The 26,071-nt window shown below is 41.1% G+C and overlaps 1 protein-coding gene across 15 annotated transcripts in view; it reads left to right on the top strand.

Annotated features, from left to right (window-relative positions):
- ABI3BP (ABI family member 3 binding protein) overlaps positions 1 to 26,071 on the top strand; it is a 304,680-nt gene that overhangs the window by 274,190 nt on the left and 4,419 nt on the right. For all 15 annotated transcript variants that reach the window (XM_075072439.1, XM_075072438.1, XM_075072445.1 and 12 more), the window contains 4 exons: positions 13,659 to 13,738; positions 15,868 to 15,897; positions 17,821 to 17,982; positions 25,561 to 25,683. In XM_075072439.1, the coding sequence (XP_074928540.1) occupies positions 13,659 to 13,738; positions 15,868 to 15,897; positions 17,821 to 17,982; positions 25,561 to 25,683 (395 nt within the window). The remainder of the gene's footprint in view (positions 1 to 13,658; positions 13,739 to 15,867; positions 15,898 to 17,820; positions 17,983 to 25,560; positions 25,684 to 26,071) is intronic.

The following is a 26,071-nucleotide window of genomic DNA, read 5'->3' as shown; positions in this document are numbered from 1 at the left end:
ACTCTGGGGTGGGGCCAGAAATGAGTTCAGGATGTGGGAGGGGGCTCTGGGCTGGGGTGGGGCTGTGGGGTGGCGGTGAGGGCTCTGGCTGGGAGTGCGGGTTCTGGGGAGGGGATGAGGAGTTTGGGGTGTAAGAGGGTGCTCCAGGCTGGTGAAGACACGCTAAATTGATGAGAGAGTGCTCTCCCATCAACATCTATAATCCACTTCAACAAGAGATGGAAGTTATGTTGCCAGGAGAGCATCTCCTGTCAACATAGCATAGTGTGGACACTACTGTAAGTCGATCTAAGGTATGTTGACTTAAGTTACTTTGCTTACGTAACTTAACCAGGGCCAGCTCCAGGCACCAGCTCAGCAAGCAGGTGCTTGCGGTGGCCAAGGGGAAGGGACGGCAGGTCAGGCTCTTCGGCGGCAATTCGGTGGAGGGAAGGACCTGCTACTGAAGGAAAAAGAGGAGCGGTGGAGCTGCTGCCGATCACGGCTTTTTTTTTTCCCCACTGCTTGGGGCGGCAAAAGTCATGGAGCCAGCCCTGAACTTAATTAACATAACTTAGATTGATTTACAATGATAGCGTAGACCAGGCCTTAGAAGCGATGTAAAGGGTAAAAGAAAGAATATGTTTTCATTACAGTCACAATACAAGTACACCTCTACCCCGATATAATGCTGTCCTTGGGAGCCAAAAAATCTTACCGTGTTATATCGAACTTGTTTTGATCCACCGGAGTGCATAGCCCGCCCCTCCAGAGCACTGCTTTACTGCATTATATCCAAATTTGTATTATATTGGGTCCCATTATATTGGGGCAGAGGTGTACTGTAGTAAGTTTTATACCAAACTGGGAGGGATTGCAACTGTTTTGGAGGATAGGGTCATAATTCAAAATGATCTGGACAAATTGGAGAAATGGTCTGAGATAACAGGATGCAGTTTAAATGTAAAGTGCTCCACTTAGGAAGGAACAATCAGTTTCACACATACAGAATGGGAAGAGACTGTCTTGGAAGGAGTACGGCAGAAAGGAATCTAACAGTTATAGTGGACCACAAGCTAAATATGAGTCAACAGTGTGATGCTGTTGCAAAAAAAGAAAACATGATTCTGGGATGCATTAAGAGGTGTGTTGTGAGCAAGACATGAGAAGTCATTCTTCCGCTCTACTCTGCGCTAGTTAGACCTCAACTGGGATATTGTGTCCCATTCTGGGTGCCACATTGCAAGAAAGATGTGGAGAAATTGGAGAGGGTCCAGAGAAGATCAACAAGAATGATTAAAAGTCTTGAGAACATGACCTGTGAAGGAAGGCTGAAAGAATTGGGTTTGTTTAGTTTGGAAAAGAGAAGACTGAGAGGGGACATGATAGCAGTTTTCAGGGCTAAAAGAGTGTCATAAGGAGGAGAGAGAACTTGTTCACCTTAGCCTCTTGGGCTTAAACTGTAGCAAGGGAGGTTTAGGTTGGACATTAGGAAAAAGTTCCTAACTGTCTGGGTGGTTAAACGCAGGAATAAATTGCCTAGGGAAGTTGTAGAATCTCCATCTCTGGAGATATTTAAGAGTAGGTCCAGTGATGAGCTGCCAAAAAATTCACAACCGGTTCCCTCCTTCTCACTCCACGAGGGGGTCGTGCTGCTCGGCTGGAGCCAGGGTGCTCGGCCGGAGCAGGACTGGGCTGGACCGTGCCATGCCTCCCTGGAGCCCTCCTCACTCCCCCGCCCCAACTTACCTTGCCAAGCTGCTTCTTGTTTCTGAGCCCTTCCGAGTCCTAGGCTTCCCGCACAAACATCTGATTCACGGGAAGCAGGGGAGAGGGAGGAGAAGGGAGGGGCAGAGCCTTCAAGGGAGGAGCCCAGGAAGCAGAGGTGAGCTGGGACCAGAGGCAGGGCAGCCCTTTTAGAACCCATTGTCCTGGGACAGCCGGTTCTAAAACGCTTCTAAATTTAACTGGTTCCTGCGAACCGGTGAGAACCGGATCCAGCTCACCACTGAGTAGGTCCCTTCCAGCCCTAGAATCTATGAATCTATAACTCTTTGCCAGAAGCTGAGAGTCAGGTTTTTCCCATTGTAAATGCTAATACAAAACTATTATATTTGTCAGCATACATAAGGCAACTCAGATTCCCACCTGTAACAAATTAAGTGAAGATTTTTCTATCATTATTGCAGCTCACATAAGCAAACTCCTTCCATCTGAGATCCTTTACAACCATTTTAGTCATGATAATTTATGTCCGTAGTAGGATTAGATCAGAGTTACAGACCCAACAGCAGCCGTTTAGTCCTGCATGACACTGGCTATTAAATAGTACCTTAGTAATAAAGCAGTTTCCTTGTTCCTTCAAATGGTGACCTTCAGTTTGTCTCCTGTAATTGAACAGGAAAAACATACCATTAATATTCATACTTTCCTCTAGGAAAGTATACAGCATAACATTATTGGTATTTGTCAAGTGCCTGGGGCTGTATAAAATATAACATGAAGGCAGCCCTTGCTCCAAAATACTTACAGTCTTGAAGAAAAAGAAGAAACAGAAAAAGGCACTGGACTGGGAGCTGGGTGACCTGGGTTCTATTACTAGCTCTGCCTTGACATGTTATGGGACTTTTCATTTCTCTGTGCCTTTTTTTCTCCTCCCACTCTTGTCTATCTTTTCTGTTTAGGTTATATAAACTCTTTCGGGCAGAGACTGTCTTCTTTTAGGTGCTAGCATACCGAGCACAATAGGGCCTCATTCTGGGTTGAAGCCTCTGAAGTGTTAGTCTAATACACATAAATGAATAATAACAAATTCACTAGGAAGTCCAACAGGAAGAGTAATTTCTAATAATTTTTTGTGGGGAGAGTTGTTCACTTCTTGTGGGCATTGTGGAGGAAGTGAGAGTTTAAGAGGGATCTGAAGGGAAGGAGAGTAGTAGTCTGGTGAATTGAGATGTGAAGAATATTTCATGCACAGAGAATGGCAGGCTATGATGCACAGAGATGGGAATGTGAGAGATAATAAGTTTGTTAGCATGAACAGAATGCCTTCTGCTTTTTTAGTCTTTCTAGCAATGTGTGGAAGCTTGTGCTGCTGCTGTTCTGCCTTTTTTATCCCAAAGATGAAATTGAACAGTTTGACCCCTGAGATGCCAAAATCACCCTGTTTGTGAGCACTAAAATTCTCTGGGAAGGTGTTTTAGGTTTTTAAGCTCATCTGCTAAAATTCTTGGATAACTAAAGAGTATGTTTTCAGTGTAGTGAGCAAGGATTTAACCTTGTGACTTCATTAATACTAGTGGAGCAATATTGTTGCACAGTACTGTAGTGAGAAGTGCCTTAGAAATGTGTGTTGTAACAATCTCCATGCATTGCACTGAAATTTCGCCTCTAGGTCACCTATAAAATCATATTTTGGGACGATATTGGTGGTCAAGATGCAAGGCTGGTCAGCTCCTAATCTTTCATTCCTCAGGTCACTAAGGTCGAGGAACTCCGTACATCACAGCAGGCTTTGTCAGGTAGAGAAGGACAGAAGCTGAGGAGTTACTTGTGTCACTGAACCAAAATCTGGTCAGTTAAGCAATAGTGATAATGGACTGCTAAAGAAATCCTGTCCATTCTTTTTCTGTTGGAAGGAGCTAAAATAAAACATTTATAGTCCATTCACTCTATGACAACTGTATATGAACATGGTTGCAACATGGTTTCCCTGACCATTGCACACTGGGAAGGGTTTTTTTGAAGAATTATATTGTAACTGTACCATAAAGCCATAATATGGGTTTTCTTCAGGTGGGCAGTTTAGCTTTGTGTAAGGTGGGATCTTAATGTACAGCATGATTTGATTTGGAGGGTTCTTAAAAGAAATAAAAACCTGTCCTCGTTGGTTGAGGTACCTTGCGGACTGCCATATTTAAACCTAGTGGTTGCTAGCATGGTCTCCCTTGTAATGTACACAGGGCCTTTTGCTGAGAGGCTGAAGCATCTGTTTGCTTTGACTCATAGGAATAATGCCACTGCTGGCTGTTTTCTCCTCTAGACATGACTGGCAATATAAACTTCAGAAACAAAATATTTACAGTAACTTAGTTCATAACCGAGGAGTTTATAGTTACTTAATTCACCCAATGGTTGGTGCAAGGACTTCAGTCCAAACTACAGCATCTTTTGCTTGCCTTGTAATCTGTACCTCAGCCTTTTTGTCTGGTGTGAATTCAGACTACTCCAAGGCATCCAGAATCAATGAAATGAGAGCATAATGTTCTGTTTGAAACCTGTTTTACTGCCTAAAAGGTACACCCTTTAAATAAATGCATGGCACTGTCAGCTGCTCAGCAGCCTGCATGAAATGTGCTGATTTTCTTATATTATTCCATTTTGTTGGATCGCCCAGTAATGCCACGTGTTTGCTCAAGACACAGACGTGTTGTGTCTGTTCCATTTCCCAATAGTCACACATGCCTGACAATTGGCACTTGTCATTTAAAAAATATTTCCATAGATGATTAGTGCCTTGGCCTCTGTACCTGGAGAACTATCAAAAATAATGTTTGGAGAATTTCAGCATAAGAGAAAATTAACGTATCTTAGAAGACTGGTAAAAGTGCAATAACCTGAAAGTACAAATCATAATGTGTAGTGTTTGGTGGGTTGTGATTTGTCAAAACTACTACCTGTTGTTAGCACTAAGGAGTAATTAGCTAAGTGCATGACCCCCTCATTTAAAACAATACGTGTTGACTACGGATCTAATAGTCTGCTTATTCTTATAAATGCTTTGCCTTTCTAGAGCTGTTTTCATCTACAGATTTCAAAGCATCTAAGAAACAATTAAGTCTCCCTGGTGAGTTAGGTAAATCTACCCATTTTATAGACTGGGGCTTCCCAGAAGACTTTCTCTCATAGCATCAGTTTCTTTTCTGCCCATGTGCTCCTAGTAGAGTAGTCTGTGTAATAGTTACATAAACATGATTATTAATTATTCTGCACTTTGTATTGCACTCATCTTTTCTAATGACTCTGTCCTCCTCTCATTTCACAGCCACTCTCTTTTCATACTCATCTTAATCCACCTTTTTCTCAGATACGCATCTACAAAATCACCTGGTGAGTTTCCAACCATGGATGTTTCAGATTCAGGTCATATTCCATAAAGCCCTCCTCCTCACACACACAGAAGTTCTTCTCTAACCTTTTCCATCCGAATGTGCTTTCACTCATAAAAGTCTTATATTTTAATATCTGAACTCATTCTCTCAACCACTTGAGCTCACTCTGGGCCAGATCCTGATGTCTTACTCAGTTTCTACTCCTTTCTTACTCAGGCAAAATTCTCAGGATTTGAGTCCCCATAACTACTACGCTGATTAGGCTGGTGGATAGGTATATCTTATAAATCTTCACTTTGCCCTTTTTCACAAGTGAAAGCTAAAATTTTTTGTGGTGGCTTCTCTGAGAAATTAATTTTATACGCGTGCTAGTGTCACGGTTTCCAACACTTCTGAGCAGAGAAAAATACCACTATGAGCAATAGCATTAATGTACTCATTTGCCACCAGATGGAAATGTTGCCTTCTTTTTTTTTTATAGCAAAAACAGCTCTTGCTGTTACCTGAAAAGTCAACATTTGTTCCTTTTGGAAAACAACCAAAGTATTTGAAGCAAAACCACAAAAATGGTTGTTTTGATTAAAGCAGCTGGAATGTGCTTTCCAGCCAGTCTTTCCTACTAGTGAGAATTGGTTCACACAGTTCAACTTGTAATTTGGAGCCTGATTTTTTCAGAGTTGTTCCCATTAGAATCTTGGGTGCTCAGCTCTTCTGAAAGCCGGGCTTTTAGTCTTTTGTAGGATGCTATGTCACAAACCATCATTAAATTGACTAAAATATGTCAGTGGCTTCTTAATAGTGCTATCTGGTATGATCTCATCTTAGTGAATTTGTTCTTTCTAGGACTTCCTTTAAAAGAATGCAGTCAAGGTTTTTTCACAATTTTTAGTATTTTTCCTCACTTTCATTGTTTTAATAAACCTTTGGAAGCTCGAAAACTGAAATGTCCTTATTATGAGTTGTCTTTTCCTCCACTGTGTTTGCTTTACAGTGGTAGTGTTGTTCGTCAGCAACATCTTTCCCATAGCTAAAGTCAGTCTTGCTGCTTTTTTCTTTTCTTTTATAGCCCACATATTAATTACAGATGTTGTATTAATTAGTCTCCAGTCCATTGCTTCCAAAGAAGTTTAGTATTTATCTGCTAATGGTTGTCTTCTCTTTTCTACTATTTCCTTTAAAATTCTACGTGGTTCGTATCTGCCCTAGGATTTTGTCAGTCTTCAGTCTAATTTTTCAGTCATCTATTGTGGTGACATCCTGATTTCCGTTAGTAGTATTCCTTCCTCCTCTGGGCAGAGGAACAGTCTGTTTTCCCGCATCTGCCTCCCCCCGCCCCCCTAGTCTTTCTTTGTGAACTCTGAGGCAAAGGATTTATTTTCAGAAATGTCAACCTCTTCTGTCTATAAATCATCCCCTACCAGCCCATAGAGGCCCTTCCGGCCTTTTATGTCTAATGTACTTGAAATATGTTGTAGTTATTTTAAATTCTTGTGAGATCTTCTTTTCGTTTGCTACCGAAGAAGCTTTGTGTACACCATATGCTCTGCTGCCCCACGTACTATAGTACAGCTGCAATGAAATATGGGATTTTTTTTAATGCCAGATTAGCTCTTTGGTCCATCTAGTCTCTTCCTCTTAGCAGTAGCCAGCACCTAAAAGGAAGATAAACCCACCAACACCATTAATATGCTTATCCAGTTAAACCATGTTGTCATTGGGAACGACAGTTACTCTCATTTGCCTCAGGTGATTATATTTAATCTCTGAAGAATGAGATTTGAATACCCATATTGTTATCTTAACTTGCATAACCATAAATGCAAGTAACATACGTTCACAGAGCACACGATAAGTAGCCAGGAAGCTTTGCTACAGTAAGAAAGCATATAGCTTTGTAGAAGTTAAAGTTATACATACAAAGTTATATACTTTGCAAAAGTTAATGTAAAATGTTACAATTGCATTGCTGTCGGATTAGAATCAAACGGTTCAGGAGAAATTCAAGTAGCAGTTAAATTAGGCTGTTACCCCTCCAGTCTATTGGCACGGATCTGTATTAAGAAGTTTTTGTCTGAGGAAGAGTGGCACATAAGGCTCTTGTGCCTCAGTGGGTCTAGGTGGGGAGCAGGCAGTGGCCTTGTATATTATTTTAGTTCTGTTGACAATCTAATTTGCATATTAAGTGTGCATACTTGTAAGTGAAAGACAGAAGGCACATAGCACTAGATGATAAGAGGACTTCATAGGACTCCTTTTCTGCTTGAAAATTGTAGGATGCAGAGGCAGATTACAGTTTTGTGGGGCCCTAGGCCAGAGTAAGTGGGGGCCCCTCCCCTCCCCTTCCGCCTGCTGTCCCCCCTGGCTCTCCTGCTGTGGGGCGCCGGGACTTCCCCCGCCTGCCCAGAGCTGCTGCCGTGGGGGAGTGGGACCAGGTCCCCGCTGGCCCGGTAGCTAATCCACCACTGGTAGGATGGCAGTACAGTTGATAATACTACACTGAAAAGCTCTGTTTAATTTCATCTTTTCAGTTCTATGATCTCACATTTTTCTCCTTTTGCATGATTTAGAAAATGATAGAATTTCCTTTGCTTGCCAAAATTTCATGTGGGATAGCAATTTCCTATGGAAAAAATAGCCTGTACAGTAATTGAATAAATAGAAATGTAATCTGCATAAGTACTTTTATTGTCCTCTGTGGTTTGGATGGATTTCTGAGGCCTATTCTTTCCAGAGCCTATGGAATGACATTCTGACAGAGGCGGGAGTCAAAGGTTGCTTTAAGCTGCTGTTTATACTGCCGTTGAGGAGTTTTTGGCAGTATATATGAGATGGAGTATAGACTACAGCTCCTTATGAACATCAAAACTGGCTAAAATGTAGGTATGGGATAATCATTATATAGGTTTCCTATATATCTTGCTAAACTCTGGCCTACATAGTCTCTTAATCCCTTTGGCTTTTTTTGTCCTGTGGCTTGCATAGAAATCAATAAAGTAGCAGAGAGCACTTGATCGTTTTTACATCCGTTTTGTTTATATACACAGAGTAGTCACTTTTGAGATCTTTTACCTGCATCCTTAAAAACTGACATGTCGCGATGCAGCCATTTATGAAAACGCTATATGAGCTCTTCAGAGTACAGTATGATTTGATACCTCTCACCCACTGTTTATTCTTGGCCAAACATTTTCCCTCTCCCTACTAGTGTGCGATATGCTGTCAGTCAGATAGTTACTATCCTGTGACCCAAAGGTGCCTGTTGCTCCTTGTGCTGCTGCCACTGGTGGTGTTTCCTGGCTGGAAGCCAGCCGAAGGAGAAGGCAGAGATGATTCTTTCCTATTTTTTTGAAATGCCTGTCACAAGACTTGGGAAACAGAGACATTTGGACTTCCTCTAAAATGTTTACAGTCTTCAGCTTGTGTTCTAGTTATTTATGGAACTTGTAGAATTGATGGGTCCTATTATTCAAACTGAGTGCTTCAGGGCAGGGATGGTCCCTTCCTATGTAACCATTCTGCCAGGTGTCATTCACAGTAGTAACTGTTGGGTCACAATAACCATATATTCACCTACAAAAAATCAAAACTGACAAAACCCAAACAGTGTTTCAGATGTATGGCCACCCCCAAAGTCCTAGATATTAATTACCTTGCTGGGTGACACCCATAACTCTTATTCATAAAACAACCCATACCCATCTAAACCCTCACTTGTGAATCCAGATAGACTCATTGGTAGTCAACTGGGTGCTGGGGCAGCTCTCCTGTCTGCTTTAGTTCAACAAAGCCTACACCATCAGGTTCTGCTCCATCCTGCAGCTGGTCAGAAAGACCTCTCCACTTACTTAGTTGCTGTCCTGTCCAACCTAGTCCCACTCCACAGAGTCAGCTCTGTGCAGAGCTTGGAATTTCTGGATCAGGCATTCTAGATAGATCTCCTTAGCTCTATTTATTGAGCTCCTCAGCTCCCAGCCCAACCAGAGTCCACTATACGTCCATTCACGGTGACTAACTTTCTGTGGGATATAGCTTGTGCAATTCATGTGCCCATTCATAACTACAGTTACAGTAACAAATGATTGTCCTTCAGAAAATCAAAACACAAACTCCAAATAATGCAGCATGACACACTATATTAACTAAGCTATACTTTCTTCTGTGAGGGAAGCAGAGCATTCTATCCTGCTAAGCCTTGTAACTGTGAGCTTATATCTGTTTCTACGGTGCCTAGGACATATGGGGGCTCTAGGAGGTACTGTAATCCAATTAATTAATTTATGTTAATTAAACTTCTTATTAAACTTCTGCTTCTGCATTAGTTGTTAGTCAAAAAATTGTCTAGTGCTCTATTGCCATTTGAAATATAAATTATTTTATCTTGTCTGCTCAAAGTCGGCAACATGTAAAAAAAAAAAAAAAAAAAAATAGTATACCACAAATCAACTATGTATAAAATAAAATATTTATCACTTAAATTTCATAAACTAAAATTGGCCACCTAGAATGTTTTGGTGTACTTGGGATCAGTGTGGCTGATAATTCCATTAATGCTGCAGTATCTTCTAAAATATAGATCAGCACAGTTGACTTAAATAGCAAACCATGATGTATTGTATAACTTTCACATAATAGTGAAAAATGTGAGGTTTGGCTCTAATGGGGAATTTTCATGGACCTGATCCATCAAATAATAAAATAGATATAAAATGGTGTATTTTATTTATATCCAACCTTTCATGAAACATATGGATAGGTTTCAGATATTACCATGCTGCTGCCCTGTAAATCAAGAGAAAGACTTTTGCAGCTTTTAAGTTATAAACTTAGATTGATGATGCACATTACTAAACCATTCTTTACTTTGTCCACTTAATTCTCTCACAACATAGCCATTTCCTTTCATCTAAAAAGAATAAATCAAAGGAATTTGGCTACATGCAGAATTGTACCAGTTTACTTCAGATGTTGTTTTACACAGGTGCAAAAGGCTATGTGGACAGTTTAAGCCAGGGTTTCTCAGCCTCTGAGTCGGGACCAGAAATTGGGTCAGCAGAATGTTTCAAAGGGTCACGTGGCAGCTCCTGTAGTTCCTGTCCCACAGGGCTGGCTGGGCTCGCCTCCCTGCTCCAGGCACTGCAACCGCTGAGGGCCCAGCTGTCATGAAGATGGGAGCCCAGGTAGGTCAAATATGAGTGAGTGGCACTGTGACCCCATGAGCCAGGTCACAACTCCACTCACACAAATTTGATCCAGTCAGGGGAAGGGGGCTAAACCCAAGCAGCGCTGCAGGCCCAGAGGTTGCAACGCTCAGAACTGAGAGCCAAGCCCAGCCAGCCCCACGGCACAGGAGCTGCAGGAGCCACCACTGTGGGGTGAGTGCTGGGCAGGACCCAACCCCTTCCACCAGGGGGCAGGATCCGATCGAAACCACCCCAGGACCTCCACCCCCAAACTATTTACTGGGCTGTGACAAGCCATAAACATTTACAGATGAGTCCTGAGCCCAAAAAGTTGGGGAACCACTGGTTTAAGCAACTCTTAAAAGATAATAAGGATCCACATCAGTGTTTGCACCAGTTTGGCCCGGTACATGTGTGTGTATAGACTAGGTTTCAGCATATCTAAACTGTTCTTCTATCATGCAGCTTGTTAAGTAGGCAACAAAATCCCCAAATCACCACCTTGTGCTGTTGCATGTAAACCTCTTTGCAACAAACTGAAATGCCAGATGCCCATACTTCTGCTCCAGTGCGGGACTGGGATCCCAATCCCTCAGCACTGCTCCAGAGCGAGACCAGGATCCCGATTTCTCAGCAATGCTTTTCTCCTCAAATGGGATACATATCTGTTGTACACTTTTCCTCCAACCCCTCTCCTAGCCATGGTCATACACAAGATAAGAACCAACAACTCCAGAGGGAGCCTCCCACATGGCCCAGACAAAGGTAGATTTTCTGCATTGAAACATCATATGGCTTATTTAAAGTGACCTTAAAGCAGCTTGAATACAGTGGTGAGCATGGAATAAATATCTAAATTAGATTAGATAGGCTTTTAGAATAAAAATAACAAACCCATGGTTACGCTTATAAATATAGATTCCTCATTTATAAAATATTTTCCTAGATGAGAACACTTGCAGGTATTTCTGTTCTGTGTGAAGATTTACAAAAATTGAGAGAATTGTTAGTTTTATGCATTAAACTTGGTTGAAATAAAAATTATGCTATCAAGTAGCTGTGGGAGACTGTCCCTTGGTATTCGGCCATAAAGAACCTACTGAGGTTAATCAGCATGCTGCTCAGGTCTTCAGAGACTAAGAAACAGGTGGAAATTCCACAGTTTGTACTAAACTATTCAGCCTCTTTGTGGGGAACTTTTAAATGAAGTATTGGCAACCAGCGCATGAGAATAGTGGCATGGTTTTTAAATCTTGTCTCTTCTGATCGTTTGAGCTCTTGGAAATTTGCTGCTTGGAAAGCAGTCTCTTGCAGCTCCATTTCATAGCACTGTGGTAAATTCACCAAGCAACCCCTTCAATTAATAAGGGATTCTTTGTGAATCAACAGGAATATTTAATTGTCCAATATAACATTCAAAATAGAAAATAACCTAAATGCCTGCTCATTGTTTTGAAAATGTCCATTGTTTTGCGTTAATTACTAATTTAAAATGTACTCAGTTGCCTACTACTTATTTATGTCAGGGTTTCTCACAGCCTCCAAACCAGGGGCTGTTTCTTGCTGTGACCCCAGAATAAGTCCTCTAGGCACTACTGTAATACAAATAATCATAACAAGGAAAAGAATAAATTACTGTTTTTCTGTACACTCCCTACACCGCCTAGAGCTCCTGGAAAGCTGCTGCTGGAAAGTGAACCACAAAGGATTTTGAATGTTAGAGACTTCGGGGAAATTATCTCTGTATCTTCTCTTTTTTTCAACTACATTCCTTACAATCATTTAAAAAAACAAACAAACAAAAAACCAAAAAACCAACAGGAGCTGTATGGGTCTCAGAGGCCCCAATGAGTGAGGTAGCTTTCACATTTGCATGACAGGCACAAGCTGATAGTCGTCAGTTCAAGGGAAGGAACTGATACATAACCTGAAACTGGAACGGAAAGAAGGGAGAACAACATGAGTGGGAGCCTTTGTACAGCAGTATCAGCAAAGCATGCAATTTTCCATTGCTTCTAGGCAGGCAGATCACCATGGGGGTGTGGGGTACCTTATAGCTGTGTTTAGTTGTTAATATAGGCAAGTGATGGTATCTTATAATAGGCTGATTCTGAGTGGCTTTTAGGTCGGTGCTTGGCTGTGTGGTTGGTGGGCGAAAAATACATTTGTGCACTGACATTGATATTCTTACCCATGTTGCTAGTTCAGTACGTCAGAGTGCATCCATTAGCATGGGTGCATCACATATGAAAAGACATCAGTGTAGGAGAGGAGGGGATTTGGGAAACAGGATTGAGTGGAGTGGCCACGTTTGGCTCAGCCGTGTATGGGTGTGCAGGAGCCACTGGCACCAGGTAGCAGCCACAGGCCTTACTGCTGTAAGGAAATGGGAATGCTCTGGCCACCTCTCCTCACAGCACAGCAGCAGAATAGGAAAGCCACAAATGGCAGGGACCCTGAGCACCTTTAAGGAGAATTGGAATGAGAAGCAGGGCTCTCCCCAGGTAGTATCAATAGGGAACTGGCAGCAATTGTTCAGCCTCCTGGATTTGAGTTGTGGGGAAGGGAGCAGGTCTTTGCTTTCAAAGCCACCCGGGCAACAAAGCTGGAGGAGGAACCTCAACAGCATAGTGTGACTGGGATTATTCTTGCTTTTCTACTTTGTTTTACTTTTCCTGCATTCTGTCTTGGTCCCAACTAGCGTTGCCACCTGTCCAGGTTCCCCCAGGATTGTCCCTTTTTTGAGGTAGCTGTCCTAGGAAATCGGTAACAGAGCTCAGTACATGCTGTCAGCTGTCCAGTTTTATGTGCTCAGGATCATCCCACATGTCCTGTTTTTTTGCATCCCAGAAGTAGCAACCCCACTCAGGCGGGAGGGTGTGGCGGGTGGGGGGAGGAGAGTTCAGGAAATATTGGTGTTTAGGACTACGCCATAAAATATTGCTGTGGAGAAGGATAAGAAAGAGACATCCCTAAGTGAGGTGCATTGTTGTTATTAAAGGACTATATATCGCACTGAGGTGCATTCAGCCAATTGGATCTTTCGTTTGGCTGAACACGCCAGCCCCACCTCCTGAAAGACATACATTACTTGCAGCAGCAGAGCCTGTCACCTAAACTGCTCCCCCGCCAGCATTAAAAACAGGATAAAATACCACTGGAGAATTAAAACAAACAGTCAGGACTTGCACGTAGGGTTGCTATGCATAGACAGAGGGGTCTTACATTCTTAGGAGCAGAATGTCTAAATGTTTTCAGAGTAAGAAACTTGATACTTTATGTTTGTCCAGGAAGCCAGTAGCATCAGAGAGGGTGTCTGCATGGGTGGTTTGCTTGTCCATGACAATCAAGAATACAGTGTGTGTTTGTTTCTAATTTTATTCTCCAGTTATGACTTCCAGGTGAAAGCCAGAAACCCTCTCGGTGAAGGTCCAAGCACTCCTAAGGTCCCATTTTCTACTGAATCAGGTAAGAGTTTCAATAGATGTATCAGTTTAACAATGAAAACCTTGACAATGTGTTCAGCCAAAAAGACGAGCTAACTTGACCTTTAAATTAATGATTATGGATGCAGTGTAGCCTGTATAGCACTGGACTCAGACTCAGGAAACCTGGATTTCCTTCCTGCTCTGCCACTGACCTGCTGGGCTGCCCTGGGCATTTCACTTTACCTTACTCTGTGCCTCTGTCTCTCCGTATGTAAATGACAAATTCCCATACTCCTTTATGGACACAAGACAGAACTGTGATTTAACTACGGAAGGTGTACAAAGGCTTACGCTGAATCCAGGGATTTTTTTTGTAATGGGTAGTGTGGCATCTTAAATCCAAAGCTTTATTATAGTAAATCCATGTTTGTGTTTGTATCCCTCTATCAGATAGCTCTGCAAACAGACAGGCCTTTGCGCGCAGTGATACATAACAGATTTACACACACGGCACACTTTTTCAATTTTGCTTTGTTGCCCATGCTTTTCTCACTGTCTGCAATATAGGATTGTTTTAATTTTATTACTGTTGTTTCTATCACAATAATGCCTCGGGGCTTAACTGAGATCAGAGTCCCTTTGTGGTAGGTACTGTATGTGTGTGTAAATAGATAGATCTCTATAGAGAGAGAGTGAGTCACTGCGCTGATGAGGTTACAGTCTACATAAACAAGACACACTTGTTGCAGGAAGAGAAACAAAAGCACAGAGAGATTAAGTGACTTGCCCAAAATCATCCAGCAGGTCACTGGCAGATCTGAGAATAGAATCTAGGTGTCCTGGGTCCTAATCCAGTGTTTTACCCACTGGATTGACGCTTAGTGGAATGGGGTCAATGTGAGCACAGGAAATATATTCTTTAAAATTAAGAATTATTCATTTAGCAGATTGGTATAGGGCCCTCAAAAATATGTATCTATCTAATGCATCTGCAACTTAGAATGCTATTTGCAGCTTTGTCATGTGTTTATAATGGTACAATAAGCAAAGTCCCACCTGATTTGGCTGTGGGGAGCAAAAAGAATCACTCAGTACAGCATTGCACTCTCCATCCAAGATCCAGCTTCTCTAGAAGCCAATTACAAAATAGCCATTGACTGCAATAGAAGCAGGAGCTATTCTTGTATTTAGAGTCAGCTGCCAATTGTTGATAGTACTCTGAACTAGTAGGCACTTACTGTGTACCAGGGCTCTTTAAAGGGACACTGTCAGGTTTAACATTTTAAATCAAATCCTTCAGTGCTTTCTCACTGAAATTAATGGGTGTTTTGACTGAGTAACAGGTAAATGGAAAATGAGTAAGGAATTCAGAATATGTCCCACATATTTTAAGAAAAATTGATACCCTCTTATGTTACTAATGTATCTTAGATTATTAAACTTGAAAGAACCATTTATATTTTAATGCAATTTCATGATTTTTGATGTTTATTTTTTTCCTTCACTCAGTGTGGACAATGGAAATAAACTGGTCGGTTTCACTTTTTCCTAATCCCTTTCCACACGTCTCCATTTCTCATTCTCATCCACTAATGTAAAGCTGCAGCATTTGGGCAGCAAGCACTACAGAGGAGTTCTTTAAAATAATAATAATAAATGGTCTACACTGAAATTTTTAAAATGCCATGGAAATATGTTTATTGATGATAAGCTTTCTAATCTTTTTTTTTAACAAATCCAAATTTTACGGGTAGTGACCCATCAATAACATTTTTAAAAGCTCAGTGATGCAGTAATTCGAACTACACCTCTACCCCGATATAACGCGACCCTATATAACACGAATTTGGATATAACGCGGTAAACCAGTGCCCCGGGTCGGGCGGGGCTGTGCACTCTGTCAGATCAAAGCAAGTTCGATATAACTCAGTATCACCTATAACGCGGTAAGATTTTTTGGCTCCCGAGGACAGCATTATATCGAGGTAGAGGTGTAGTTACGTGAGCCATTTCACAAAAATGTAGTGAACTCAACTTCCCAAAATTGTTGCTATTTTACAGATTATTGTTTATGTCATCCATAGAAAATCACTTTCCAATGTGCTTTTGTAGAAATATCAGGAGAAATTATTTTACAAAGTCTGATTAAGTGTTTGTTTTTCTCCCCAGCGGACCCAAGAGTGAGCGAGCCAATTTCAAGTAAGCCCTTTATGCATAGCATGCTCTAATCAGAACATTTTTCTAAAGGAAGGTAACATACTAGTTTATGACAGGAGAGGTTGTGCTGTCCTAGCTACACATGCCGTGGAACAGAACAGCATTCACACATGATTTCACTTCTTCCATCTATGTAACTTGTAAGGAATTCCTCCCAGTCTAAATGTTTACCTGAGCACAGCACAATCAATGTGATGTGGTATTCCCGCAGCAGCTAAGATGGCTTGGAACCAATGTACACAAATGAGCCATGGACAGCTTGTGTTTTCTCAGCCCAGTTGTTAAGTCAACGGAAAGCTCTGTAAAAAGAATACGCTATTTTTTACTTAGTAAGCGACTTAACAGAATGCAAATCAGCGTCCGCTATTTGTCTGTCATTGTGCTGAAATGTATGCCATGAAAAATAGTCAGCTTTGAAAGGCTTTGACCCAGTTCCTCCTGAAGCCAGTGGTAATGCTCCTGTTGACTTCGTGGGAGTTGGGGCAGGCTCTAAAAGAGCAGAAGAGACCCCTTTCAGCCTGAGGGCCTATGTTTTGCATTTAGTACTGAAGTTGCCTTTAAAAATTTGCAAATATTCTCCCTTTCCACAGTGTAGGCTATCTCATTTTGTTTATCACGTAGTTTGCTGCAAGTTAACGGTGCCCTCATTTGTACCCTCTCTGTTAGAAAAGCTGTGGAATCATAATTCGCCCACTACTACTCTGTTACCCACTTTTATAAGTTGTAACTGTATCTCAGTACACATACAAATATTTGTCTCCCTTACATCGCAATGAACGTTGTACATAAAAGGGCCAGATTTTGATCTGAGTTACAGCAGCCTAAATCTGGAGTACCTGTTTACTTCAGTGGAGTTATTCCAGATTTACACCAGTGTCAGAAGCAACCCCAAAGTCAGGTCCTTTGTGAAAAACTTGGAAATATGTTTGTAATATTTCTTATGACTCAGTTTCCTTGGTCATTTTTTGTATTGCTGCCTGCCTGAGTGCGTAGAGTTAAATCATAAAAACAGTGTTCTAGAACCCAGGAATGGTAAAGATAAGACAGTGGATCCAAGAGGCTGCTTCTAAAGAATTAAGAGAATAATTCCTGGGCCATCAATTGTGGGGAGAATTTACCTAGCTGGCTCCATCCAGGGTAGGATGCTGTTCTCTTCCTGAAACTAAGCCTAAGGTCAAAGGAGACCTAACCCCTTAAATATGCTAGAAAAAGGACACGGTATTGGGTGAGCTGAGAGAGCTTGGCTAGGATTTGTCAGCAAAAAAGCTGACAGTCTGAGACATTCCGGGACTAGGGAGAGGACTGCAATCAGTGTAGGCTGTTCGTCCCAACTCAGAGATGGTGAATAACCCAGACCACACTAAGCAGTGGATGGAGGAGTTAAGTTTAGGTAAGGAGATATGCTTGTAGGTCTTGGTTATTTTAAAATCCACTTCTCTAAGCACTGTGTACCTTCTGGATAAAATAAAGGACACTTTGTTTTGAAGAAGCTCTTTCTGTATCACTGTCAGAGGCCCCCAAAAGAGAAACCCTGGCAGGGACCAATCCCAGCTGGACTTGCTGAATTATTCATGGTCGGTATGTAGGAGGCTGTAATCCAGATCCTGGTCTGACAGTGGGTGAAATGTGGAGAGGGGCCTGACACCTGTGGGAGTGCCCTCAGTGCAAGCCCAAGAAGGCACAACCGTGCAGCCTCCCAGGGACTGGGACACACTGCTCCTATATTTTGCTGCTTACAAACTCCATAAAATATCATTCAAAATGCAGATGACTGGTGCTGTTAATATAGTCCAAGTGGGATCCTGTTGCATTTGGGTTTCTGGTCTTCTCTAATCATTTGAATGTGTCTGTCACGCCCAGTTTTGTATGGCAGTATCAATTCCCCTCTTTCTTCTTCTCCTGCAGTGGGAAAAGATGCCATCTGGACTGAAGTCCCTTTCAATTCCGACTCCTATTCAGAGTGCAAAGGGAGACAATATGTCAAGAGGACCTGGTACAAGAAGTTTGTAGGCGTGCAACTGTGTAACTCCCTGAGATATAAGATTTACCTCAGTGATTCACTTACAGGTAAGGGAAACCCAAAGCAGTGTTGTTGTATTTTTATAGCTGTGACCCAAATTACATGATACACACAGTCATCTAGGTTCTTCATATCCCAGGGCCTGGACTGAATGGTTTTAAAGAATGATCAGGCATGCATATGCTACTTACCTTGGAAATGTGGATTATGGTACCCAAAACAGTGCTAGACACTTGACAGAACATGTAAAAATATAACTGTCCTCTCCTGTCCTGAAGAGCTTACATTCTGTGGTGTCAGTCTTGCATTAAAAACCTGTGCCTGCACAGCTCTTCATGCATAATTGGGGCCCAATATTAGATGGGATGCCGTAAGAAACAGAGATGACAGGAGCAGATGAGATGGAGCAGGGATTACAGTACTCTCCTGCTGGGATCCAGTTTGGCCTGTAAACATCTTGTGGCTCTTTTCTGAATGATGATATTTTATGGGGATTGTTTTAATGTATTTTATACACATGACTTTGTATCTCACTAATCTTTTCCTCACCTACTTTCATTTTTTTAATTTTAAATCATGCCCATTTGTTTTAGGTTTTTTTAAAGCCCTATTCCCCCTCACCCCCAACATACACACTTCCATTATTAACACCAGCCTTCTTGACATAGTTTCTTACCCCTCGCTCATTACGTTCAGGTTATTGAAACCATCTAGTAAGTGCTGGCCTCTGTTTTGTTTCTTTATGTCTGCCAGTGGTTTGGTTTATTCCCAAAATGTTTGTTGTGCCTTTATACACGTGCACTCATCTCGAGAGCTATACAGAGCATTTGTTTCAGTTTTCCTTTTATTTACTGATAAACTGTTGGGCAGTTTTGGGGAGACCTCTCATCATGAAACTTCTGTTGGTGCAGTTCCATTGGTGCTACAATTAGTAGGAGAACTAGTACAAATGTCACTAGTTTTACCACCTTGCTCTGTAACGCTGCTAAAAGTAGGTATAGATGGCATGGGGCATGTATAGACTAGGAAAATAGGTTGTGTTTTAAAACATGGTGAGTGAGGTGATTTTTAAACTTGGACGTTGGTACCTAACATAGTCAGGGCAAGTTGTGTTTAGAAATCTATTAGCCTGTCATGGCCATCGCTAGGTTCCTCCTTGCTTCAGTATAGTTACCCTAATGCAAAAAACTCCAGTGTAGAGAAGGTCTCAGTCACCACCATTGTGGTGTTTCAATGACAAGGAGTGCTACTGCAGAGCCCAAAATACAAAGAGTAACACAGATCTTTGTAACTTATGGGAAATATCTCCGAAGGTAAAAAGTAGGCTGATGTGTCTGTTACATGCAGTCATATCAAAAAACAGAAACAGTCACTGAAAGATGCAGATTTTAGGGCCTAATCCTGTCAGGTGCTGAAGACCTCCCACAAGCTGCTAATGCCCTTCCACTCCTCCTGAAATCAGTACCTCCGAGCCGAGCACCTCACAGAATAAAGTCCATTGTTGAGATTATGGAGCAGGAAGGAGAGCAGAGAACGTATAGGAATGCTGGCCAGACCATGCCAAAATAATAAGCAGCGATGCTGCCTGGCTCTTCCCTTCAACCCCAAAAGACACACAAGGAAAACCCTGTGGGTAATTTTAAGTTAATTTCTCTTATGAACAGTGTCTTGACAATCAGGTGAACAAGACAGACCATTTTAAAACAAGTATCGTTCATTCTTTGCTATGGTACTAGCTATAATCAGACAGACCAACTGCGCTATATTTGGAGTCAGGAAGGAATTTTTCCCCAGACCGGCTTGGCAAAGACCCTATGGTTTTTGCCTTCCTCTGCCGCGTGCAGCACAGGTCACTTGCAGGTTTACACTAGTGTAAATGGTGGATTCTCTGTAACTTGAAGTCTTTAAATCCTGATTTGAAGACTTCAGTAACTCAGCCTGAGGTTAGGGATCTAATACAGGAGTGGGTAGGTGGGATTCTGTGGCCTGCCCTGTGCAGGTCATCAGACTAGATGATCACAATGGTCCTTTCTGACTTTAAAATCTATGAGATGACAAAACTGCCAGCGAGACATAGCACATCGTAACACTAGTCTGTGGAAGAAATAGCAGTGCTAATCTAGCAGGACTGTAACAGTCCTAAATCAGATGAATTAACACTGCACTGAAAGCTGCTTCAGTCTCAGAACAAATATCTAATGTAGCAGTGGGCAATTTTCTTATTTCTGTTTGATTGTGGTGGTGTTTTTGTTGTTGTTGCTCCTGTTGGAAGAATGGTGATTTAACTTGGCAGGACAATCATCAAGGCAGCCAGACTGTATTCATTACACTTCCAAAGTATGGCTCTCTCACTTGTATTTTTTAACCAACACCAGATCAGTTGTCACAATATTTGAATGAACTGGAATGTTGATCCAATACATGTAACATTGTGTTACATTTTTCCCCATTCTTTCACATGGCAAAGGCTTGTGTACTGTAGTGGAAAAATTTCCAGTTCTAAGGCAAAACTCAGCCCTGATGTAGATCAGCACGACTCCACTGAATTCAATGGAACTATGCCCATCTATATTAGAGCCAGCTTTAATCTGTAATGTCCAGCAAACATAGGAACCATCTTGTGTTACTGTACATAACAGCCACACAGAGGTCTGATTTCCATCTTGAAGTGTGTATTCTAAAATAACCTATCTAGGCTTAGTTATATTAAGAAATTTAGTGATTTTTTAAATGTTTCAGTAAAAAAAGTCCTGATAGCAAATTCTGAGCAAGCCTGGGCACTCAATCCTGTTTTGTTAACTTCAATGATATCTAGAACAGGTCCTAAGATTTTGAGGGGAGGAAAATGCAACATTTCTCCCCTCAAAGATTCTTCCCATTTACCCCCTTTCAAGCGCACTAAAGCTTGGGAAGGATAAGCTAGCCACAACAAGACATAAAAAGCTTTATCTGTGGAGATGAGATGCTCAGTTGCAGAAATGTTAACATTTTGGGTCCATTTTCTTTAGAATAAACAACTGGGAGGCCTATGTGTTGGAAATGCACCCTATTAGCTAGTCATTACTTGGAGACTGCCGTCTCTTTCCTTTTTTGATATTTTTGCCTCCGTGGCTCTGTGTGCACCCATGTGTGTAATATAAAAGAGATGATAGTGAGTTGTGGGCTTTTTTGTTGGGTACTGAGTGTTGTTACAAAATCCTCAAGGAGTGGAGCACAGCCAGACCTAGACTATGCAAGACCATCCATGAGGAACACTTAAAAAGGTCTAGTACAAAAACATGCTAAACTACAGAATAGCTACTAGTTTGTTACATTTAGAGTTTTGTCAATCTAAGATTTCTCTGATAGGATGCATCACGTGTTCCTGATTAGGCAGAGCACTTAATCACATGCTTTTCAGTATTTTGCTGAATCAGGAATGATCTCATGCATACTATGATAAGTAGTATCATAGTGCCCATGCTAAGGTAGCTGAAGAAAAAGCTTCAGTTATTTTCTCATTGGTATCGTGTGTGTATGTAAATAAAAACATATGTATATATGCTATGTATAATACCAACACGCAATATATATATAACTAATATATGGTATGAGGTGCTGTTAAGGGGAGTCTTAGCAGACGTTTGGGATGATCCCATTATTTATCCAGCTGAGCCCTGAGTGAGTTATGCAGATCATTCCAAAAGGTGATACCTCGAAACTATCCCAGTCAGTCACTTCCTTTGTTTCCATTTTGTTCATTTATTAGTTTCCCTCTGCTTTTCCCCCCTTCTGAAATATATTAGAGAGGTACTGGTAGGTTTTACAAAACCAAACATCAATATCAACTTTCTCCACAATATTTAAAAAACAAAATTTCCAATGAAAACTGTTCTTGTTCAGATTCAAGTATTGTAGCATCATCATAATGTGTGAGAGCCTGAAAGGGAGACTCCAGGCTGAGGAAAATTCTGAAAGGTGAGCAATATATATGGTGAAATGTTAATAGATCCTGCAAAAAAGATCTACCTATGCAGAGGCCTCCTGAAAGCCACATGGACAGGTTTCTTAATAAGCTAGGGGCCTGTATTACTTTTTCAATGTATTTCATTTTTAATCATTTAAGATGATGAGCGATGAAGGAGTTTTTTGGAGTGTGTCTTTATGTTGCAGTAGTTGAAAGCAACTGTGTCCTAGTAATACAAATATTGAATACAAGTGGGTATCTGTTACAGAGGAAAACTGCTCTATCCTACACATGCCAATACTGTTACTATAAAACAGCAGCCTCTTCTAATCTCATTTAACAGTCCTCCTTAGCACTGCAATGTAAGCATTCCCGCAAATAATGCCAGCTAAAGTCATTAAAGATTTAAATTTTAAATGTGGCCTTTGGAAGCTGTAACTTTGAGCTGCCTGAATAGTCTTCATTTCAGTTTGAAAATTTATCCAAGAGAAGCTCCCTCCTAATGAGCACTGGAGACCAACTTTCCCATGGAAGAAGCACAAATACAGCTGAAAACGAAAACAATACTAAGTGCCTTTCATAAGAATGGCCACACTGGGTCAAACCAGTGGTGCACCTAGCCCAGTATCCTGTCTTCTGATAGTGGCCAGTGCCAGATGCTTCAGAGAGAATGAGCAAAACAGGCAATCATCGAGTGATCCAGCCTATCATCCACTCCCAGCTTCTGGCAATCAGAGTTTTAGGGACACCCAGACCATGGGGTTGCATCTCTGACCATCTTGGTTAATAGCCATTGATGGACCTATCCGCAATGAACTTATCTAATTCTTTTTTGAACCCCACTACAGTTTTGGCCTTCACAACATCCCCTGGCAGAGTTCCACAGGATGACTGTATGTTATGTGAAGAAATACTTCCTTTTGTTTGTTTTAAACCTGCTGCCTATTAATTTCAGTGTGTGACCCCTAGTTCTTGTTTTATGCGAAGGAGTAACAACTCCTTATTCACTTTCTCCACACCTGTCATGATTTTATAGACTCTATCATATCCCCTCTTCTCCAGGCTGAAAAGTCCCAGTCTTTTTAATCTTTATTTTTTTGACTACTGCTGCACACTGAGTCGATATTTTTAGAGAACTATCCACAATGACTCCAAGATCTCTTTCTTGAATGGTGACAGCTAAGGTAGACCCCATCATTTTGTGTGTATAGATAGTATTATGTTTTCCAATGTGCTGTATTTTGCATTTATTAACACTGAATTTCATCAGTCATTTTGTTGCCCAGTCACACACTTTTGTAAGTTCCCTTTGTAACTCTTTGGAGTCTGCTCTGGACTGACTTACTTAACTATCTTGAGTAATTTTGTGTCATCTGCAAATGTTGCCACCTCACTGTTTATTGATTTTTCCAGATCATGTATAAACATGTTGAACAGCACTGGCCCCAATATAGACTTCTGGGGGAACACCACTATTTACCTCTTTCCATTCTGAAAACTGATCATTTATTCCTACCCTTTGTTTTCTGTCTTTTAAGCAGTTACTGATCCATGAGAGGACTTTCCTCTTATCTCATGACTGCCTACTTTGCTTAAGAGCCTTTGGTGAGAGACCTTGTCAAAAGCCTTTTGAAAGTCCAAGTACATGATCTTCACTGGATCACTCTTGTCTACGTGTTTCTTGACCCCCTCAAAGAATTGTAATATATTGGCAAGGCATGATTTCCTTTTACAAAAGCTATGTTGACTCTTTCCCAACAAATCTAGTTCATCTGTGTGTCTGATAATTCTGTTCTTTATTATAGTTTCAAACAACATGCCTGGTACTGCAGTTAGGTTTACCAGCCTGTAATAGCCAAGATCACCTGTGGAGCCTTTTTTTAAAATTAATGTCACATTAGCCATCCTTCAGTCATCTGAATAGAAGCTGATTTAAATGATAGGTACCACAGTTAGAACTCTTGGGTGAATATACCATCTAGTCCTGATGACTTATTACTGTTTAATTTATCAGTTTGTTCCAAAACCTCCTCTACTGACATCTCAATCTGGAACAGTTCCTCAGTTTTGTCACGTAAAAAAAAAATGGGTCAGGTAAGGTAATCACACTCTCATCCTCTGCTGTGAATGCAAAGAATTAATTTAGCTTCTCTGCAATGGTCTAATCTTCCTTGAGAACTCCTTTAGTACCTTGAGTGTCTAGTGGTCCCACTGATTGTGTAGCCGGCTTCCTGCTTCTGAGGTATTTAAAAAAAATTGTGGTTAGTTTTTTAAATCTTTGGCTAGTTGCTCTTCAAATTCTTTTTTGGTCTACCTAATTATGCTTCACTTTCCAGAGTTTATGCTCCTTTCTATTTTCCTCAGTAGGATTTAACTTCCAATTTTTAAAGGATTTCTTTTTGCCTCTAATCTTTTACTTTGTTGTTTAGCCATGGTGGCACTTTTTGTTCTTACTATGTTTTTTGATTTGGGGTATACATTTAATTTAAGCCTCTATTATGACGATTTTAAAAAGTTTCTGTGAAGCTTGCAGGCATTTCACTTTTGTGACGGTACCTTTTAATTTCCATTTAACTAGCTTCCTCATTTTTGTGTAGTTCCAATTTCTGAAGTTAAATGCTACTGTGGTGGACTTCTTTGGTATATTTCAAAAGGAACAGCAAAATTTCATGCACAAAGACCAGTCAACCAGAGATGAAAATTTGGGCAAGGCATTTCCTCCAAAGGGAGATTTTGTGTCTACTGCCTTTTCTCTGCACAGAGTCAACATTTAGATCTATTTTTATGCAGCAAGATTGATTGTTTTATCTTTCATTTGGGAAGACATTGATAAATTGTTGGTCCTTGTTTGGTAGGATTTTACCTGTAAATTTGAAGCTAAATCATTGAGTTTAAGGGAACCAGGATTTAGCCCTTAAGCTCTTTGGATGTTCATCAGTCATTTTAAGAACAACATGTAGGAGAGCATTAATGAAGCAATGATACATTTATCTGAAAATATTTTTTCTGTAGGTCCAGTTAAGAGTTAGCTTGGTGTTTTTTCTCATGCTTCTCACCTAATGCATGGGTGGGTACATATTAGCTATTTAGTCATCTCTAGAATGTGAATTATACACACATTGTAAGCACAAAAAGGGAGAGCAGGCTTGAAGAATCTAGCCTGCTATGTGTTAGATATGGCCCAAAAAAATTTCTCTGGAGTCATTTTGAATTGCTTTTTCAATAGAACTTAAGAATGGACATACTGGGTCAGACCACAGGTCCATCTAGCCCAGTGTTCCAACAGTGGCAGTGCCAGGTGCCCCAGAGGGAATGAATAGAACAGGTAATCATCAAGTGATCCATCCTGTCACCCATTTCCAGCTTCTGGCAAACTGGAGCAGGATCAGATCAGCACTGATGTTATATAAAATATCCTAATATCGGGGGGGGGCGGGGGGAGGAATGGAAATTTGTGCTTTTGCCAAACAGAAGTGTTTAATTGGCATTGTGTTTGGGCATTTGCACACTGCAAAACAGAGTTAGAGCTTAATTGGGAGCAGCATCAGACTTAACTTTGAGACAAAATGAATCCTGGAACTCAATTCAGAACCTGCTCAACTACAAAGGAACCAACAAAAGCTTTGATGTTGTTGATCTTCAAAGGGTTTTCCTCGTGATATTTTCTTTCTATTTTCAGGACAATTTTACAACATAGGAGATGAGAGGGGACATGGAGAAGATCATTGTCAATTTGTGGACTCATTTTTAGATGGACGGACAGGGCAGCAAGTTTTCCCAGACCAGCTTCCAACCAAAGATGGTAAGTTCTGAAGAGTATACTTATAACAAAACTCTCAAAATCTCCCCCAACCCCAGGGTCGGATTTTTCTCCTGCTGATAGCTTTAAGGCTAATACCCAGTCCGAGTTAGCTAAATTTGGGACTCTACCCTGTCTATCTTCCCAGCAGATCAAAACTATCCTTCATGCCTGGCAAGATGCTATGCCACCCCACACCCCTAAAACCATTAAGGATTAGCTAGCCTACACTTGTCAGCCACCTGGAAGTTAGAGGATGTAAGAATGATGCAACCTTTATCCTGGAAAGGAAAGCCTTTAAGTGCTTTTCACTTAGGGGGACAGAAGCATGATCTGAGTATGGGAGAGAATCAGGAGTTCCCAAGTTCTAATTGTGGCTCTGACAGTGAAT

Source organism: Chelonoidis abingdonii, chromosome 1, assembly GCF_003597395.2.
Source record: "Chelonoidis abingdonii isolate Lonesome George chromosome 1, CheloAbing_2.0, whole genome shotgun sequence".
Lineage (NCBI taxonomy): Eukaryota > Metazoa > Chordata > Testudines > Testudinidae > Chelonoidis > Chelonoidis abingdonii.
The sequence above is the reverse complement of the archived record's forward strand: the minus strand, read 5'-3'. Positions and strand labels throughout refer to the sequence as shown.